The sequence below is a fragment of the Rhinoraja longicauda genome, chromosome 1, assembly GCF_053455715.1.
Source record: "Rhinoraja longicauda isolate Sanriku21f chromosome 1, sRhiLon1.1, whole genome shotgun sequence".
NCBI lineage: Eukaryota > Metazoa > Chordata > Chondrichthyes > Rajiformes > Arhynchobatidae > Rhinoraja > Rhinoraja longicauda.
The window spans coordinates 115,841,885-115,862,344 of record NC_135953.1 but is presented as its reverse complement, the minus strand read 5'-3'; the positions used below and the strand labels follow the sequence as shown (position 1 = coordinate 115,862,344).

General features: G+C 41.8%; 1 protein-coding gene across 1 annotated transcript; it reads left to right on the top strand.

Annotated features, from left to right (window-relative positions):
• The first annotated feature begins 12,758 nt into the window (after nt 1-12,758).
• ucp1 (uncoupling protein 1) lies at nt 12,759-19,554 on the top strand. Its single transcript, XM_078404913.1, has 6 exons — nt 12,759-12,884; nt 13,077-13,284; nt 14,532-14,729; nt 14,823-14,924; nt 16,103-16,283; nt 17,941-19,554. Exons 1-6 carry the CDS (start codon nt 12,759-12,761, stop codon nt 18,038-18,040), a joined length of 915 nt encoding a protein of 304 aa, XP_078261039.1. The 3' UTR covers nt 18,041-19,554.
• The last annotated feature ends 906 nt before the right edge of the window (nt 19,555-20,460 follow it).

Here is a 20,460-nt window from a genome sequence, read left to right as displayed (position 1 = left end):
TCCTGTCTACATTGTGCATTGTTAATTGACCTTCCCTTTATTTCCTGGTGGCTCCTGTTTTCTACTCAGCCTTTCTTGCCTAACCTCCTCTCACCAATGAATTGTTACTGCACTGAAAAGAAGCCGAGCCTTCCATATTGGCATCACTATTTTCAAAATCCCATCAAACCAATGTTTAGCCACATGCAGCACATCACCCCTGATGACCAATTTTGTCCTCCTTCTGTGTTCCCACAACGTGAGAGAAAGAGAGAGGGGGGGGGGGATTGAGGGAGAGGGAGAGAGAGACAGAGTGGGAGAGAGACAGAGAGAGACAGAGAGAGAGCGAGAGAATGTGAGTTGTTTGTCTGGTCATCAATACAAAGCCCCTTGTGCATTCTGAGGACGGTGGAACTGTCTTTTTACCATCATTATTCTCTAAGGTCCTTTCCTCCAGCAAGCCAATCCATCCAGTACATCACCCCAATTGCCAAAACACTCCATCTGTGTCACCAAAACAAGATGGTTTACAGCAAACCTAACTGCATTTTGTATCTAAAACTTTCCACCAGAATATTTTCAGTAATTTCAGTGATAATAGATTTTTGCAGTTTAAAAGCAAACCTCACAGTTGGACGTGAATGTAGAAGTTCCCAGAGTCAGTTGATAGTCCAAGGACTTTGGCAGCTGTACTCCCATGCTCAATGTTGGCCCGCCTGCATGTACACTTCAATATGCACAAGCCCTGACACTTCCCACAGTTTGCTTTCAGCTCGGAGTCAGAATGTAATAGGAACAGGAGGAGGCCATTCATCCTCTCAAGCCTGCTCTACTATTCAACAAAATGAGTGGTGATTTTCTGCCTCAGCATCATTTCCCTACCAAGCTGCATATCACTTGTTTCCAGAATATTATCCTTCACAGTTGTGAATGCAATCAACGACTAGGCTTTCACAACACTCTGGTTCATCGTTTTCTGAGTGAAGAAATTCCCCCAGAAAGGAAAATCTTTTATATTGAGATTCAAGCGAAATAGATACTCTGGGTCTAGCCTGTCAAATCCTCTAAATTAATGAAGGCCCAATGTGCTGACATCTTAAGCTAAACACAAAGAGCTGGAGGGACTGAATCTGTGGAGGGCGACATTTGGGTCGAGACCTTTCATCAAGTAGTATTGGAGGAACAGCACCTCATATTTCGCTTGGGCAGCTTACAGCCCAGTGGTATGAACATCGACTTCTCCAACTTTAGATAGTTCCTCTGTCCCTCTCTTCCCCTCCTCCTTCCCAGTTCTCCCTCTATCTTCCTGTCTCCGCCTATATCCTTCCTTTGTCCCGCCCCCCTAACATCAGTCTGAAGAAGGGTCTCGACCCGAAACGTCACCCATTCCTTCTCTCCTGAGATGCTGCCTGACCTGCTGAGTTACTCCAGCATTTTGTGAATAAATACCTTCGATTCGTACCAGCACCTGCAGTTATTTTCTTATACTACCTCTGCTCTCATTCTTGTAAACTCGACATATTAGAGGCTTTGACAATTCAATCACCTCATATGACTGGCTCACTGTCCCATGAATAAATTTGATGAAACCTCATTAAAACTGTCTTTCCAATGAGTAAAGTCTTCCTGAGGAAAGAAGACCCTCATTATACAATACTGGAATTTTCCTTCTTCCACCAACTGGCCTTACGGTTATTACATTGGGACACTTCCTTATGACAGATAAACTCAAACCAAATCTCTCATTTTATTCTCCCAACCATCCACCACAATCTCTAAAACTCTCCCCATTGTCCCCACATCCTCCTACCCATGTGTATCTCCACCATTACCTTAGCCCCATTGGAAGAACCAAATTTCAGGTTCTTCTTCCAATTATATTAGCTCTACTCAATGCCAAGTACGTCCTTTCTAAGAGGAGACTAAGGTTCCTCAGCTCTCTGCTCACTTCCACACAAATCTACTTCCATGGAGTTCGATAATCCCAAACAACACTCTGTGGTTAAAATAAACTGCTGGAGGAACTCAGCAGGTCAGGATGTTTGTTTTTTTATTCAAGATTCCAGCATCTGCAGTCTCTTGTGTCAACATCAGACATACACTGGCTTTGGACAAATAAGATAAAAATTAAATAGTCAGGTGAACCAATATCTTAGTTTAGAATTTGCAATTGTAATTAGGTGAGAAGTATCTTTGCTCACAATCATTGTTCTTTAAAACTGATATTGAAATATTGTGCACAGCCTATTAATCATTCTTGAAACATACTGAAGAGTAAAATCTCCCCAGGAACCATTAGGCTTCTGAACACTACACAATACTAACCTCAGTAAGTATGAACTTCTATGAATTGTGTCTCTTTGGTTGCACTATGGACCAGTTTATTTTGCATTAGTATTACAATTATTTTATTTAATTATTGAACTTTATGTGTGCATTATGTTTACGGGCCTGTTAAGTTGCCACAGATACGATTTTCATTGTTGCATTGATGGTACAAATATTCAATTTCTCTTTGAATCTTTTTTTGCATCTTCATCCCAAAAGCATAACCTCATGTAGATTTGTATCATCAGCAAACTGGAAAATACGACATTTTCAGTCCTCCTCAAATCCCACCCCACCCCCCAACTCCAGGAACATGTTTATGTTGAGCGTTAAGAGCTAGGGCACATACACTGATCCCCACTGGTCAAAGTGCACCAACCTGAGAAAGGTTTCTTTATTCCCATTCTTTGTTTTCTGTACAATAACCAATTTTCCAACTATGTCGGCATATTGCCCCCAACTCCAAGTGAACTAACCTTCTTAACCAATCTCCATTGTGAGATCTTACTAGAAGCTTTCTGAAAATTCAAATATGCCAAATAAATTGGTTTTGCATTGGTAGTCACATCCTCAAAGTGTACACCTCAAAGAACTCCAGCAAACTGGTCAAACGAGATTTTCCTTTGTGCCTTTGGTCAAACCAATTACACTTTTCAAATGATTAATCTTTTGTTATAAGTTATGTAATATTCCCGATTGCTGATATTGCATCATCAGTCAAACACATTTTTATACAAATTTATTTCTAGGTTTACACTTAACAATATGACAAATGAATGTACAATCACCACTTGATATTAAAATGTTCTTGGTGAATGGAAAATATCTATTCTGAAGCTTTGTTTTGTATTATGCAGATTGATTGATTAAAAAATATGGACCAGGGAGATGATTGTGTGTGATAAACAGCATCTGCTTTCAAACCTGAGGTTTTAATTTGTTGCCATAACAAAAGACTGTACAGAATATTTCCATTCCCATTATAATTGTGTGCCAGGACTTCTTTGGTAGCCAAATCTGGAAAGAAGTATACAAGCCACAAGAGCAGGAATAAGCACCATGTCCCCTTGAGCCCAGTCCATCACTTAATATGTTAAAGATCTGATTATTAGCCTGTTTCACATATCTGCCTAAACTCCATAATCCTTTATTCCATGTAGTTCAAATATCACTTTCTGCCATCAACATATTTCATTTATAGAGGCAGGTACAACTGTGACATTTAAAATATATTTAAACAGCTACCACACACTGCCCAACTCCGCCCCGCCCCGCACACACACCGCCCCGTCCCGCACACCGCCCCGTCCCGCACACCGCCCCGTCCCGCACACCGCCGTGTCCCGCACACCGTCCCGTCCCGCACACCGCCCCGTCCCGCACACCGCCCCAACCCGCACACCGCCCCAACCCACAGCCACGCCCCGCACACCGCCCCGCCCCGCACACCACCCCACCCGCCCACCGCCCCGCCTGCCCACCGCCCCGCCTGCCCACCGCCCCGCCTGCCCACCGCCCACACACCGCCCCACCCGCACACCGCCCCGCCCCTCCACACACAGCCCCACCCCTCCACACACCGCCCCGCACACCGCCCCGCACACCACCCCGCACACCACCCCGCCCCGCACAGCGCTCCGCACACCGCCCCGTCCAGCACACGCTGCACCGCCCCATCCCATGCACGGTGCAACACCCCGCCCTGCACACGCTGCACCATCCCGCCCAGCACAAGCTGTACATGCTGTACCGCTCCAGATCTGCACATGCTGTACATGCTGCACCGCACCAGAACTGTACACGCTGCACTACCCCACCACAGCACCGCCCCAGACCTGCACCATTGTAAACGCTGCACTGCCCGGACCTGCATCACCCAGCGCTGCACATGCTGCACCAGATCTGTTGCAAATACTCAGCAGGTCAGGAGACTGTAGAGAGGGACACAGAGTTAATGTTTCTGTTTGATGATCTTTCAACGATTTATTCCTTTTCTTGCTCCAGAGATGCTGGCCGACCAGCTGAGTAATGTATTTCCAACATTTTCTGATCCTATTTCAGGTCATAGTCATACATTATGGAAGCAGGCCCTTCAGCCCAACTCGTCCATGGTGACCAAGGTGCCCAACTAAGCTAGTCCCATTTCTTCACATTTGTCCCATGTCCCTCTAAACCTTTCTTATCCACATACCTGTCCAAGTGCCTTTCCAGTACTGCTTTTGAGCCAGACGATTAAATGTTGTTTATGTTTTGCTGTTATCCTTTTCTCTTTGTACCTTCAATCAATACAATACAATACAGAGCTTTATTGTCATTCGGTACCGAGATACCGAACGAAATTACATTTCCAACAGTCACAGAACACAACAAAAAAAGAAAAGAACACAAGACACACGACCCCAACACAAACATCCATCACAGTGACTCCAAACACCCCCTCACTGTGATGGAAGGCAACAAAACTTCCACTCTCTTCCCCCCACGCCCACGGACAGACAGCTCGACCCCTACCAAGGCGACCGACCCGCACAGCCCCCGCAAGGGGATGGAAGTCCCCGCGGCCGAGCCGCACCGAGCACTGAAACAACCTGCGGCCGTACCGGGCGATGGAAGGCCCCGTGGCCGAGCCGCACTGGGCGATGGAAGGCCCCGCGGCCGAGCCATACTGGGTGATGTTAGGTCCCGCGGCCGGGCCGCGCCGGAAGGCCCCGCGGCCGAGCCGCGCCAGCGATGTTAAGTCCAGCGGCCGAGCCGCACCAGGCGATGGAAGGCCCCGCGGCCGTGCCGCACCGAGCGATGGAAGGCCCCGCGGCCGTGCCGCAACGAGCGATGGAAGGCCCCGCAGCCGAGCCACACCGAGCGCTGAAACGTCCCGCGGCCATACCGAGTGATGGAAGGCCCCGCGGCCGAGCCGCGCCAGCGATGTTAAGTCCAGCGGCCGAGCCGCACCGGGCGATGGAAGGACCCGCGGCCGTGCCACACCGAGCGATGGAAGGCCCCACGGCCGTGCCGCACCGAGCGATGGAAGGCCCCGCGGCCGAGCCGCACCGAGCGCTGAAACGTCCCGCGGCCATACCGAGCGATGGAAGGCCTCGCGGCCGAGCCGCACCCCGAGGAAGAGACCTAAAAAAAGAAAGGTTTCCCCCACCCCCCCCCCCCCACCCCACACATACACAGCCAAAAACAAAAACCATCCCAAAACCAACACACAAACAAAAAAGGAAAAAAGACAAACAGACTGCCAGCGAGCCGCAGCCGTTAGGCGCCGCCACATGTGTGGACGGAGGACGTGGAAGGAATTATTTTAGTTTGGGAAATCTATGGACTTTGACAAATTCCACACAGCCCATATAATTTATTAAAAGGCAGACCATAAATTTGCTTTAAGATAGCATATCACCTCATTGTGGAATAAACATAAAAAATGCTTGTGAAATGTTGAGCTGCAGTTTTCCTTTGCTGCAGAAAATTCTGAACTCTACATCTCAAGAGAGAGAGTTTCAAAATAACTCTTGCTGTCTGCCCCACCTTTGTTTTTTCCTCAAGAACCTTGTTCTAACTAGCCACTATAGCCTGGGACATTTAGGTAATTTGTCTGCATTATGAAGGTTAAAATTATAAGTCGTTAACCAAGCATCTTGTTAACTGCTGTGGTGAAATAATGACAAAATTCTAAGGCTGAGGTAAGCAGAAATGACAACAGCAATCATTTATGACCCCTTTTGGAACACCCGATTCTGGCTGTACTTTGGTGCATCTAAACTGTTGAAGATTAACCAACTGTATAAAAACTAGGTCAGCACCAGTACCTGTACAGAGCAGTCAGAAGGCAGTGAGAACACAGTGTAATCGAGTGTCCATCCATTCAAGGTAATTTTGAAAGACTTTGAGATAAACCATATATTTAAAATATTTACAATATTTTTCTGTGGTGTGGGAGGGTTACATTTATTCAATGTCATTCTTTAATATTTTACACTGTTGATCATTTTGATTTTCTGTACCAGTTTTAAGAGAGTAGCTTAAGTATGGGAAACATCCAAAAAGACATTTATCTAATGAAGAAAAAACTATAATAACGTTCGTAATGGTTCAGTGAACACATCGAGTGCATGGAACCTGTGAGGATGAATTCTGTAAGGATTGGAGACAGCATTATATTTTGCGCAGAGTTGGGTCTCTTGATTATGCTACTTAAGTGATACCACCTCAAAAGAATACAGGGAATATTGGAAATAGTTAAACTCGGCTGAGGATGATTCTTCCATTCCACAAGTAGCTTTCCCATTTTCTTCATCACGGGCGATCCCTCGGTTTAGAGGATGTCCTGCTTCCATTCCAGTTCTGAAGAATGGAAGTTGTTTTTCCATTTATCCTTTCAGTGTGGAGTTGCACGTCCGCCAAGGACTTGACAGAGTGAGATCTTGGTCCATTTACAAGGAGATCCAAGATTAATGGGTTCTGCTGTGAACTCTAACCTTTATGCACGAACACGCCCAACATAAATGCTCACCATCCTGCCCAGAAACCTTCTTGCGCCAACTCACTGCCAAATTCCACAATCCACTGTGTTCTTCAGTCTCATTTTTCTCCTTACTGACTCTTCTCTCTGAGCTCTTTCCCCTTCCATCTCCAGTTCTCCATTCTCTTGCGACCATTCCTCGTCCCCTCTCCAGCTTCCCCTGATCCACACCTACCAACGTTCTCCCAGAGTAAGACCATTGTTCACCCTCTCGGGGTCATCCCCCAATTGCTGACCATTCACTCTCCTACCCATGATCCTAACCCCTCGCCCAGATCCCTCACCCAAAACGCAACTGGAAAGGCGTGTGAAATTTTTCAGGCACCCAATCATTTTGCATTCTGTCAGCCTCCAGGGGCTCTGAAGACAGGGCAGGACAAGTTTCAGGACAGAACAATCAAAACTGTAGGCCAATTATAAGGTTAAAACATTTGATCAGGTGAATTCCTGAATTATGTTTCACAATGTTGTAAGTTTAGACAATTAAAACTTGAATGTTAATAATGAGGGTTTTAAGAGAATGTTGCCAGGACTCAAGGGATTAAGTTCTAGGGAAATGTTGAACATGCTAGGATGTTATTCTTTGGAGCATAAGAGACTGAGGAGTGACCTAATAGAGGTTTATAAAAGCATGAGGGACAAACACACAGGGTGAATGCACTCTGGCTTTTTTCAAGGGTTGGAGAAAGCAAGAAATAGAAGGCATGTATTTAAGGTGAGAGGAGAACGATTTAATAGGAACCTCAGGAACAACTTTTTCACGCGGAAGGTGGTGAGTATATGGAATGAGCTGCTAAGCGAAGTAGTTGAGGCAGGTCCAATATTGAAAAGACATTTGGTAAGGAACATGGATAAGAAAGCTTCAGAGGGACATGGGTCAAAAGTGGGCAAATGAGATGGGGCAGCTGAGTCAACATGGACACGTTGGTTTGTTTCCATGTTGTTTGACAAAATTTAAGTGAATAGACTATTAATTCCAAGGATTCAAAAGTTTGCTGTACCTTTCTTGGTGGTTAGTTAACAAAGATGTTAACTACATGGTTGGAAGGCAGGTTTTTAAAGCAGCTAATTTTTTGTGTTTTTCCAGCCGCCCTGCAATTGTGTTTTTTCAGTGTGCTATCTGTAAATCCTTTTTTATGAACAAGATTATGTCATTTCAGCCCCTGCCCCCGTCCTAATAGAGTGTTAATAAAAACACAAAAATAATCACAATCGTCCATAAAATCAGTCTAGGAGACCAGACAGATGCTTATGTAATTCGCAAACATTGCAGCCTAATCTCTTGGCAAATATTCCCAGCATGCAAAATTTGTTCACAACATCTCTGCTATAGTGTAGGAAGGAACAGCAGATGTTGGTTTACACCGAAGCTAGATACAAAATGCTGGAATTAGTAAGTGGGACAGGCAGCATCTCTGGAAAGGAATGGGTGATGTTTTGGGTTGTCACCCTTCATCACTCTCGACCCAAAACATCACCCATTACTTTTCTCCAGAGATGCTGCCTGTCCTGCTGAGTTACTCCAGCATTTTGTGTCTATCCCTACTATTGTGGCGATACAGTTTGTGATTGATCCACCAGGACAATTGATAATATGTTTTAGATATTTAGATATTATTAGATAATATTACAAAAACTACAGTTTTTCTTGCTTTTGATAAAATGTGCTTTGAAAAATAATATTTTGTATTATGCGTTTATGACCAAAAGGCAGCTTTTACCTTAATTTTGAATTTGTCGCCAAAATGTGGGATGAATAGATTTGTCATTTTCCCTCCAAGCCTGTGGTAAGGAGCTTTTCCCTCTCCCCAAACACCTCAGTGTAGCTTGACGAACATCAAGTGCTGTTGGAAGATCATCAGCAAGTGAAAGATGCACTTTGGTCTACCCAAACCTTGCTGGCCTTCCAGTGTAACTGGATGCCTGCAGGTGAGTGCTGCCACCTGTCTCATTTGAGGTTGCAGGAGGATGTTGCTATGGGACACAGTGAAGGTCGGAGCAGCCAACACAAAAGGTTTGTGGGGAAGGACTCCAAACACCAGTCCTGTCACCGGAGTACTGAGTACCCTGCATAACACAAATACCTGAAAGGTGTTTCATTCAAAGGGGCCGAGTGAGTGGCAATGTACTTTGTACATAGAATGTATTCACTTGACGGTACGACAAATGTCGATTCTTGACAACATTGAATGCATAGAGTGGACAATACTATGAATGTAAAGAGAGTCATGCACTGTTATGTAATTCTTGTAAATATTATTTATGAATAACGGGTTTTTTTTGATGGTTGGTATATGGAATGAGCTTCCAGAGGAGGTAGTTGAGGCATGTGAAATAACAATATTTAACAGATACCTGGATAGGAAAGGTTTAGGGGGATATGGGCCAAGTGTGGCCAAATGGAACTAGCTCAGATAAGGCATCTTGGTCAGCATGGACAAGTTGGGATGAAAGGACAGTTTCCCTGCTGTATGACTCTACAAATATAAAACATGTAGCATGACAAATTGTAGGGATTTGGTGCCGCCATTAGGAAATGTGAAAATGGTATAACAATGTCTAAAAGGCTGCCCATGATTACCATCTGAAAGAGATCGTCTCCTGACCATAGTTTGGCTAGTGTGCCGAGTGTTCTGAAAACCCTGAGGTTGACACTATCCCAGCATGCACTTTGTCACCTAAAATCATTGATCGCCACAATGATAAAAATCGCACCAAACTAAAATCAAAACAACCAAGATGTAGGAGCTTAACTATAACTATCATTAACTTTCACAGTATTAGGAGAAAAGTGGCTGAATTCCATGCCTGCATTGACAGTAAATCTCCTGATATAATCCTTGACTCAGAATCATGGTTAGACGAGAATGTTTCTTCCTCAGAAATTTTCCCCAGCTATTACCAACTGACTAGAAAAGACAGGAACACAAGGGAAGGTGGAGGTGTTTTCATCGCCATCCAAGGCACCATCCCATGATCAAAAGACCTGACTTGACCCAAGAAGGAAGTGAACAGGTTTGGTGCCAGCTACTGATGAGCCCCAAAACCAACTTTATTGGGAGTTGCTACTGTCCTCCAACTGCGAGAGATGACTTAGATTTGTTAGACGAACCTAAGCCTGAACAAAATCAAGCGAGAAAATAAATCAACCTACATCATAGTAGGTGGGGATTTTAATATTCACAAAATGACGTGGACTACCAAAACTATTGATGCCCATGGACTTCTCTAAGAAAAGATAGTCAATATCGCAACTATGGTATGGATCAAATTATGACTTTCCCGACACGTAGAGATGCAAATGGGATTGAAAATCTACTGGATCTCTGCTTCACAACACATCCGACACATGTTATTAATGTTGACCCGCACACTTCTTTTGCCGACTACAGTACTGTTATGGTTGCAATACAAACCCAGATTTCTATCCCAGTGAAACGACAAGGAACTATTTATCTTTGGAATAAAGTGGATGAGCAAAGTATTGAGGAAGATGCTCAAGAATTTACCAGAGATTTTCTGGTCAGCAAACCGAAAGACAAGACTGTTAATGAAAATTGGCGCGCTTTTAAAAATGCTATCATATATTTGGTTAAGAAACATGTTCCAAGTAAGCAAGTAAAAGGCAAGCAACGTCCACCTTGGTTTACACAGAAACACAAAAGACTTTGTAGAAAAAAGGAGCGCTATTATTTGAAGGCCGTAAAGCACGGTGATCAACAACACTGGAACCAATTCAAGAAAATTCGTAATAAAGTTGACAAAGAACTTTGTAAAGCTAGCAGAGAGTATGTTGCTGACCAGTCTTCCGCTGATGACACAAAGAAATTCTGGAACTCCATAAGATCTCGTAGAAAAGACAATGTTGGCATTCAGACATTGAAGATTGGAAATTAGATATTTGTAGATGACCAATCCAAAGCTGACAAACTCGCCAACCAATTCCAAAGTGTTTTCTTAAGCGAAGACCCAAACTTTCCCTTATTACCAACCAGTCCATACCCAGATATGCCAGACTTGGAGATCACTGTTGGTGGTGTCGAGAAATTGGTTGCCTCGCTTCAAACAAATAAGGCTGTTGGACCAGACGAATTACCAAACGCTGCTTGCTTCAGCTGAGTTAGCACCTGCCCTAGAGTTCAGCTTTAAACAGAGTTTGGACCAAAACACATTGCCTGAAGACTGGAAGAAACCAAATATTTCTCCCATCTAACAGAAAGGCTCTAATTCCGACCCGGTTAAACACCGTCCCATTTTATTGATGTGCGTCTGTTGTAAACTAATGGAACACATCATTGACAGCCAGATTATGAAATTCCTGAGTTCACAAAACACTCTCACTGATGCTCAACATGCTTTTAGAAAATCCAGATCTTGTGAAACACAATTAATTGCAACTCTTCATGACTTGACTTAAACCCTAATAAGCACCAGATGACTGACATCGCCATTCTGGACTTCAGTAAGGTGTTTGATGTTGTGCCCCACCAGCGCTTACTGCTGAAGCTCACGTTTTATGGTATTAGCAACAAAACATCTCTGTGGATTAAAGCTTTTTTCACTGCATCTCCATAGGGTTATAGTCAATGGTTGTGCATCAACATGGAAACCAGTCCTGAGCGGTGTCCCTCAGGGACTGTATTGGGCCCGCACCTTTTTATCCTTTTCATAAATGACACTATTGAAGTTGTTAAATCTACCACAAGACTGTTTGCAGACATAAATAAAGCCATCAATTCTCAAGAGGATGAAACTTCTCTTCAGTCTGACCTCACAAGCCTTGTTAATTGGTCCAAAGAATGGGGCATGAGTTTTAATGCATCAAAATGTAAAGTGATGAGGGTGTCCAGGAAACGTAAACCAGGATCGGCAAAGTATTCTATGCTTGGCCAAACCTTACAGGAAGTCACTGAAGGCAAATATCTTGGTGTCTTTATACAAAACAACCTGAAGTGGGATAAGCAGTCACATTATGATGCTCAACTTCGTCCAGAGAAACTTCCACCATTGTTCCAAAACTGTTAAAAAAAAATTGTACCAAACTATAGTCCAACCACACTTGGAGTATGCCTCTGCTACTTGGAACCCCGGTACCAAGAAAAATAATGATGTTCTTCAAAATGTTCAATGAAGAGGAGCCCGGTTTGTGTACGGCAACTTCTACGACAATCCAGTGTAACCAAAATGCTCCCCGACTTAAACTGGGACTCCCTTGAAACCAGATGCCAGATGCTCAGGTTGACTACCCTTCACAAGATCATCAACAAGGACATCGACCTCGACGCTGACTTATATGTCAAAGAGTAAACAACAAGATCCAGAAGAAGCCACAACAGGCAACGTAGTTCAACAACACACATCTACTCCCTACATCCAGTCATTTTTCCCTGAAGCAATTTCCCTCTGGAATGCCCTCCCACAATCCTCTGTTGACATGCCCACCTATGCAACCTTCTAGCCCTCCATCCAGGCCCACAGACAGCACAGCCCCCACTAGACCAGACCCACTCTCGTCAACTTCCAGTATAGTCCCTGGTCTGTGGTGGACTCTTCTGAAGTGATAACCACAAGATACAAGATACAAAGTGGGAGGGGATACTGACGGCAGTGTAATCATGTGTTCTAGTCTTCAGGAAATGAATGGAGTAGGGACAGGTGGGGGTTGTAGGACTGGTGAAAAGACTATGAATACATGGTGCTGGAAGTTCCCATGGACTTATGAGAGATGTAGACTATTTACATATGGGAAAAGAGACGTACAATGTGTGAAATAGGACAGATTTATTTTTCTGTTCCAGTTAAATCCAATGAATGTAAAAAAGAACCTTCAAAGACAATGCATCACCCACATTCGTAACCTGAGCAGCCATCGACGTGCCTTCGTTCCTTCTCTCTAGGTCCTGGCGAGGTTTGGCAATCTTTGGTTAGGATGGTGGGGTTGAAACCATCCATAGTTCCTCCAACTCCCGGTGTGCGGTTCCTGAGTGCTGGCACGGCAGCTTGCATCGCGGATCTCATCACTTACCCCTTAGACACGGCTAAAGTTAGATTACAGGTAACGAGCAAAACAAACAAAACTATATTATTTTTTTGTACTCTCCGAAATGTATTTTGAAACTCAACTAATCGGAAATGTCTCGGTAAAGAAATCAGATTCTTGGTTTTAGCGGGGAAACTGAAATGAGAACATGTGCCGTCAATCTTTCATGTTCTTGTTATCCACGAGTAACTCGCGCGTCTGCTTTAGATTCAAGGAGAAGCTGCAAGTTGCCAAGGATCCAAAAGTATCAAGTACCGCGGGGTTTATGGGACCGTGGTTACAATGGTCAGAACAGAAGGACCGAGGAGTTTATACAGTGGTCTGGTGGCTGGGCTGCAGAGACAAATGAGCTTCGCTTCAATTAGAATCGGACTGTATGATTCTGTAAAGCAGTTTTACAGCAGAGGCAATGACCGTAAGTAACAATTTCCCGGGGAAGCGGAAATATCAAACACGCGCTTAAATTGGGCAATAAACTCTACATTTAGTATATAAAAGCGACGATCATATCAGATACTGTAGTAATGATATTGGATAAGATTGGGATATTTCTGCGGTACAAAGTAATTAATGCAATGAGTGAATGCACACACATCACAGGGCGAAGACGCACTGAGAATGAACGTTTAGGTCTCTTGACCAATCGGTTAACATAATGCGCGGAGAAATATCTTGGAGGGTCGAATATAATTAAAACCGAGTGACTGGACGGAGATCATCGATAGACGATTCAGAAGAGCGAATAGTTGAAGGCAGATTCCTACTGTGGTTGACACAACGATTAAGTAAAAATATCACATGATATAACATAATGAGAGCATAAACACGTTAGCGGCGAAAGATACATAATAAACCCGTGCGAGTGCACAATACTCCTGGTAGGAGTAGAAATATTTATGTTAGAAAGAATGTACAAACATTTCTAGTAGAAAGTTAACAGCGAGTGTGCAAATATCTCAGGTAAAAATATGTTCACAGTGCCCGAGTGCAGAAATTTATAATCACAGAATTTACAACTCTATCAACCAATGACTCTAAATGGAACTACCTCAGATGGGACATCTTGGTCGATTTGGGCTGAAAGATCTGTTTCCGGGCTGCAAGACTCTTATGGGTTGATGAAACAATTACAATGGCACAGATGGGGGTAATTCGACGCATCGAGTCGATACCAGCTCTCTTTACAGTTATCCGGTTCCTTCTATTCTCCCGCTCCCGTCTTGTAGCCCTGCACATTCATAGTGTCACGATGTTGATCAAGGCAATGAACACAGTAAGTACACATATTTATCAGATGGAAGAAAGTTGATTGAATTAATGTATTCCGGGTGGATTAATGAAATTCCGGGTTAAAAGATACAAATATCTTCCAGCGAAGCCTGTTAAAACAATAAATATCTCAGTAAAAAGTATTGCTAGGTAGTGAATGTACAGGTATCTAGAGGGTACTAATACTTAAATATAAATATGCTGTGCTCTGTTTCAGTTAGTATGAAACGCATTTTGGCCATTTTAAAGAGGATTAAAATAAAATGTGGAATATAGTCAACGGTAATTATATCTGCTATAAAATAACACAAAGATTTTTTACTATTAAACAGTTTGTAAATGCGTAGTTCAGTCCTGGTGTGAAATACTGATTAATCCCATCTTTCCCTGCAGATACCAGTATAGGGACCGCCTCACTGGCAGCCTGCACTACGGGTGGACTTGCTGTGGCACTGGCTCAACCAATGGATGTGGTTAAAGTTCGTTTTCAGGCACAGAAGAACATTCAGGGTGTTCGGAAACGATACACTGGAACCCTTCAGGCCTATAAATTAATAGCCAAAGAGGAGGGAGTTCAAGGACTTTGGAAAGGTGCACATGACCGCAACATTGATCTTGGTTGGCATATTGTGTATCTCGAGGTATTTCAGATGCATTAATCAGACCTTGTTTATCTTCCCTTAGGAACTTTCCCTAACATTGCTCGAAATGCTATTGTCAACTGTTCAGAGCTTGTAACCTATGACATAATTAAAGAGGCAATTCTGAGGAACAAACTGTTGACAGGTAGGTTGACAACCTGGGACTTTTTGGCAAAGTTAATGTTGGTTATTTTTCTCCTTTCACTTTCGCTTTGTTTAAATGTGCAAGGTAGTTCATAGAATGTAATACATTGCAGTTGTCTGTGTCATTAACAAACTGGTCAAGGTGAATGTGTGGATTATATTTTGTACTGTAGGCTAATTTTAGCAAAAATGTAGGTGCAACCAATGTTGGTAGTAAGTAGCTTAAGCCATCTGGTATTGTTCCAGAAATAAAACAGTGAAGAAATCCTTGCAAGGGAGAACAATTCTATTTAAGGTAATTGATTATTCTTCCATCGACAATTAAAATAAAGAGTATGTTTTATTTTGGACAAAAGGACACAAAGTGCTAAAGAAACGCAGCTGGAGAACATAGATAGGTGATGTTTCAGGACTTGACTATATTCTCCAGAGATGCTGCCTGACCCATTGAGTAACTCCAACACTTTGTGTCCTTTCGTCTATTAACCAGCATCTGCAGTTCTTTGTTTCTGCTATATTTTGGATATGCATTAAAAAAGGGGAAAATATATAAGGACCATCAAAGTGATGAGAAGTAAAAGGTGCAAGCTACAAAAGCTTTAGTGGAGCATATAGCAGCCCGGTAAACAGACAAGGAATAAACAGTGGTTTAGTGTGATAATGGATGAGAATGTTACCAAAAGTATCATCAGGTATAATCACCCAGTTTCAAGTTTAATGCTCCCTATATTACTTGATTATTACAGAGAACATGTTAAAAAACTTTTAACTTTTAATGCCACTGTTTCAAGGATAAACTATTTGCAGAGTTTTGTCTCAATAACAAACCTTGATTAATGATGAGACCATACAGTATAAGATGAGTGTACTTTCCCCCTATTAAATATCTTATAGCATTAATATTTAGGTTATGCTTATTGCCAGCAAATAAATGTATCCAATATCAGATTATTTAAATTTTCATTCCAGCAATCATTTGCATCAAAATTTAAGAATTATGATTATTCCACCAGAATATTGGATAGAGTGATTTCTCAGAACTACTATTTCCAGAAACCTTGGCACACTACACACATTACAATCCTAAAAAATCTTTATATTGAAATCACAAGATGGAACTAATCTTATGCCTTCATTAAAACAGATTCAGAAATTGATGTGTTTTTTCTCAATTTGCAGATAATTTTCCGTGCCACTTCCTCTCGGCCTTTGGTGCAGGGTTTTGTACAACTGTGGTAGCTTCTCCTGTTGATGTAGTAAAGACAAGATACATGAACTCTGTACCTGGACAATACAAGAGTGCACTAAATTGTGCCCAGACTATGTTATTTGAAGAAGGACCAACAGCCTTTTACAAAGGGTAAATACATTTATTTCTGATTAATTAGCAGTCAGGTACATCTGCTTAGTTTGGTTTTATATTTTTCAACCTTTATCCTCTGATTTTATCCCTCACTTTTCCTTGCTGGATGATAGTTGTATAGGAACCCAGGAGCCATATTGGCAATTATTTTCTTTACAACAGCCATCACTGATAGTTTCAAAAGTATTCAACCCAATAAAAGGAAGTTGAGGGTTGGGTTCAAGTCCATCTCTACCCTACCTCCAATCAGACAGATTCCTACTTTCTTGAGTACTTAATGTTCTGTGATTTATAACTTTTTATCCTATTCCATGTTCCATCCATAAATCACCATGCCAACTGTTGAATTAGATGTTGTTTCTGTGGAACTTTGTCACTGATGGGCAAACTTTCAACAATTTACATTTGCTGGACAACTATTTTATCTACAGATGCAAGTGACATTCAGTTGGCACTGTCAACTCACTTGTTAACTATTTTATATTTGTTTTGAAGGGATTTCTCCAAGTTGGATCTTGAAATGAAGCATTGCAATTTTTATTGACCATGAATAATAGGCCTGGTTTTATTCAAATTCTGATGCCCTTTCAAAGTACCTGTGCATTGTTTGCTTCTAATCTTCAGGGTCGAACAAGTGTTTAATAGTTCACATGATCAGCATAAATCTCTTACCTTCAACACCTTAGAACATTTACTATCTGGCCAAGGGATTCACTAGACTTGAAACATTGCAATTTTCATGTTTGTCAGCCCATTCACCTCTGAAGATCCTCCAGGATACTGGGCATGTTAGTTAGATAACAAATTAGCAAAATATATACTCCAAACATTTCTACCAATACAGTATTCATGTATATGTCAATTTTTAATCTTAAATTTTTTTTTTTGTTCTTTCAGCATGGCTGAAAGCAAAATAAGATAAATATGAAGAAGAAACGGAAGTGTTGATAGTTTCCTTGCAAAGAGGCTCAAGTCAAGCATAAATAATTGACTGACCTATTGTGCCAAAAGGCTCGTCTCTTTACAGTAATCTCCAAATAATAAAGCTTTAAAATTTTCAATTGGCACAGTCTCAACAAACCTTTATTTTGGCTACCTCTAGAAAGAATTTAAAACTCAATTTTTAACATCTCTATATAAATTTACATATGATTCCTCTTCATGTTTCTCCTAATATTTGCAAACCACTAGCAATTTTTTTTAAAAAGGACAGTGCTGGCACAACTCAGCAGATGAGACAGAATCGCTGGAGAACATGAATAGGTGTCATTTTGGGTCAGGACACTTCAGACTGATCATATGGGGGGGGGGGGGGGGGGTGTTGCAGAAAGCTGGGAGAATGGAGAGGCAGAGCAATGTGTGGCAGGTAAATAGGTGGAGCAATTTCCAACAAGGATTCCAGTATATATTTTTGTATTTGTCTGTGTGTTTTGTACTATTTTGTTCCCATTTGTGTCACCCCATTTGTTCATTTTATTTGCACTGCTTTTCTTGGCAACATTATATTATTATTGTAAAAGTACTCTCCTCATGCAAACAATGCCATCATGTTGTTTTATCCTTATCTTGCTTGAAGATTGGGAGATCTGCAGCTATCAATTATTTTACAATCATGCTTATTCGTCACTATATACTGGTTTCTCTGGATTTATAGGTTTGTTCCCTCTTATCTACGCCTTGGTTCCTGGAACGTGGTGATGTTTGTTTCATATGAGCAGCTTAAGAGGGCAATGATGCTGGCCAGACAAAGCTAAGATTGTTCAAACTAATGATCTTAAGACCCATTCGGCACTTCACTAAGCACACAGACCTACATGGACATGAAGAACTGGTGTTATAACATGGACCTCTTCTGTATAGGTTTCTAATATTTACAAAAAGGTTCTGTATGAAATGTACCTCCATGGGCAGCATAAAACAAATATTGGAAGTAAAACTGCAGCAAGATAAGGAGTCTGCACCCAGAAATCTCTACTTCTCTTTGCACAAATGCTGTTTGACCTACTGAATGTTTCCAGTGTTTTGATTTTATTCTGTTACATTAAAGTTTGTACACATTCATGGTAGACACTTTTAACCGGAATATGACTGAATACTTCATGTTCATATTATTTGTTATGTCAGGCAAGCAAAACAATCCAATGGGCTTTGTATTAATCATAAAGTGATACAACGTGTAAACAGGCCTGTCGGCCCAACTTACCCACACCGGCTAAATGCCCCAGCTACACTAGTCCCACCTGCCTGCGTTTGGTCCATATCCATCCAAATCTGTCCTATCCATGTACCTGTCTATTTCTTAAAAGTTGGGATAGTCCCCGCCTAAACTACCTCCTCTGGCAGCTCATTCCATACACCCACCACCCTTTTGTGTGAAAACGTTATCCCTCAGATTCCTATTCAATCTTTTCCCCTTCACCTTAAAACATATGTCCTCTCTTCACCTACTCTGGGCAAGAGACTCAGCATTTACCCGATCTATTCTTCTCATGATTTTATACACCTCTATAGGATCACCACTCATCCTCCTGCTCTCCAAAAAAATAGAGTCCCAGTCTACTCAACCTCTCCTTATAGCCCAAACCCTCTAGTCCTGGCAACATCTTCATGTTAGTTTAGTTTAGAGATACAGCCCTTCAGCCCACTGAATCAGCACCGACCCCCCCACAACTATACCAAGCAATTTCACCTACAAACCTGTACGTCTTGAGTGTGGGAGGAAGCCAAAGATCTCAGAGAAAACCCATGCAGGTCACGGGGAGAATGCACAAACTCTGTACAAACAAGCACTCAGTCAGGATTGAACCCGGGTCTCTGGCGTTATAAGGCAGCAACTCTACCACTGCATCACCATGCCACCCCTATTCTTTAAAATATATACTGTGTAATACGCACTTTACTGCCATTGTTTCATAATTTCAAAATCATGGATGCATAATACATAGTACATAATACATAGATGCATGAATACATAGTTTGAAAAGCTAATTTCAGTCCTGTCACTGGGCAATTGCTGTTAACTTGCATTGAATCTTGATAATATTAAATTATATTAAATTATAATTTAATAAATTTATTTATCAGTGTTCATATTGAATTGTTCTGAAAGCATATTTTATAGTAAACTACATAAACTTTCATGTTAATTGAGGGGAAATAAATGTTTTTTTGTATTACTTTGTATAAATACGTAATATAAATACTTGATATATTCCCACAGTGAAAGTTGATAACACTCTCCATGTGTTAGTGCATAATAAAATAGAAGGAAGCTTGGAATAAAGTACACTAGCTAATTACACACAACCAATGGATGAGTCATTCCTGATTACATTTTACTTGAAACAAGATCCTAAAGATGGTGTACTTAGATCTTTGATCCATTAAAATGTACTTGGCATCAATATTAACTGATTACGTGACATGTGCTTCCTGTAGCCTAACTCAACACCAAATCCATTCCCATCACTGACTTTAAAACACACTTCCTTTTTCCCCCCCAGACACAGGCAGTTACATCGTTCATCCTCCGTAAACTCCTCCAGGTTAATAACCTTCTGAGATATTGCATTTTCATTTCTGCTCCTTATGCATCCCATGTTTCAATCTCTTTACAACTAATGGTTTCACTTTCACCAGACAAGGTGATAATGCTCTGGAATTGTCGATGAACCCTGTGAAGATGCTCCTTATGTCCTACTCTGTCCAAACTTGTGACAATCTGTACTATTTAACAGCAAGGCACGTTGTAGGACAGTAATCAGGAATGTGTTGGAAGGGTCCACAACCATCAACTTCACTCAGGAATTGGATACACTGTTTCTAGTGCCTCTGCTTTACATTAGTGTCAGTGTAGAATTGGTGTAAACTCACAAAATTAAAAATATGCCGTTTTTAAAGAAACAAGGGTAGACTTAAGTTTGCAAAAATGCCTCTTTGCTGTAAACTTGGCAATCTGCAAATTAATTGCAAAAATTATAGAATGGAAGCCCAATTCCTCCAAGACAGATCCCAGATATGCTGCTGCCTCAATACAGTAACTGGAGCACATCTCTCAGTCCAAGGTATTTAGTGCTCTTTAAGTGGCAACATCCCTTTGCAATTATTAAAAAGGCTCAAAATTCAAAGTAAAAGAAAACATGCAAATAAATACATTTACACTTGGTTATTGCAG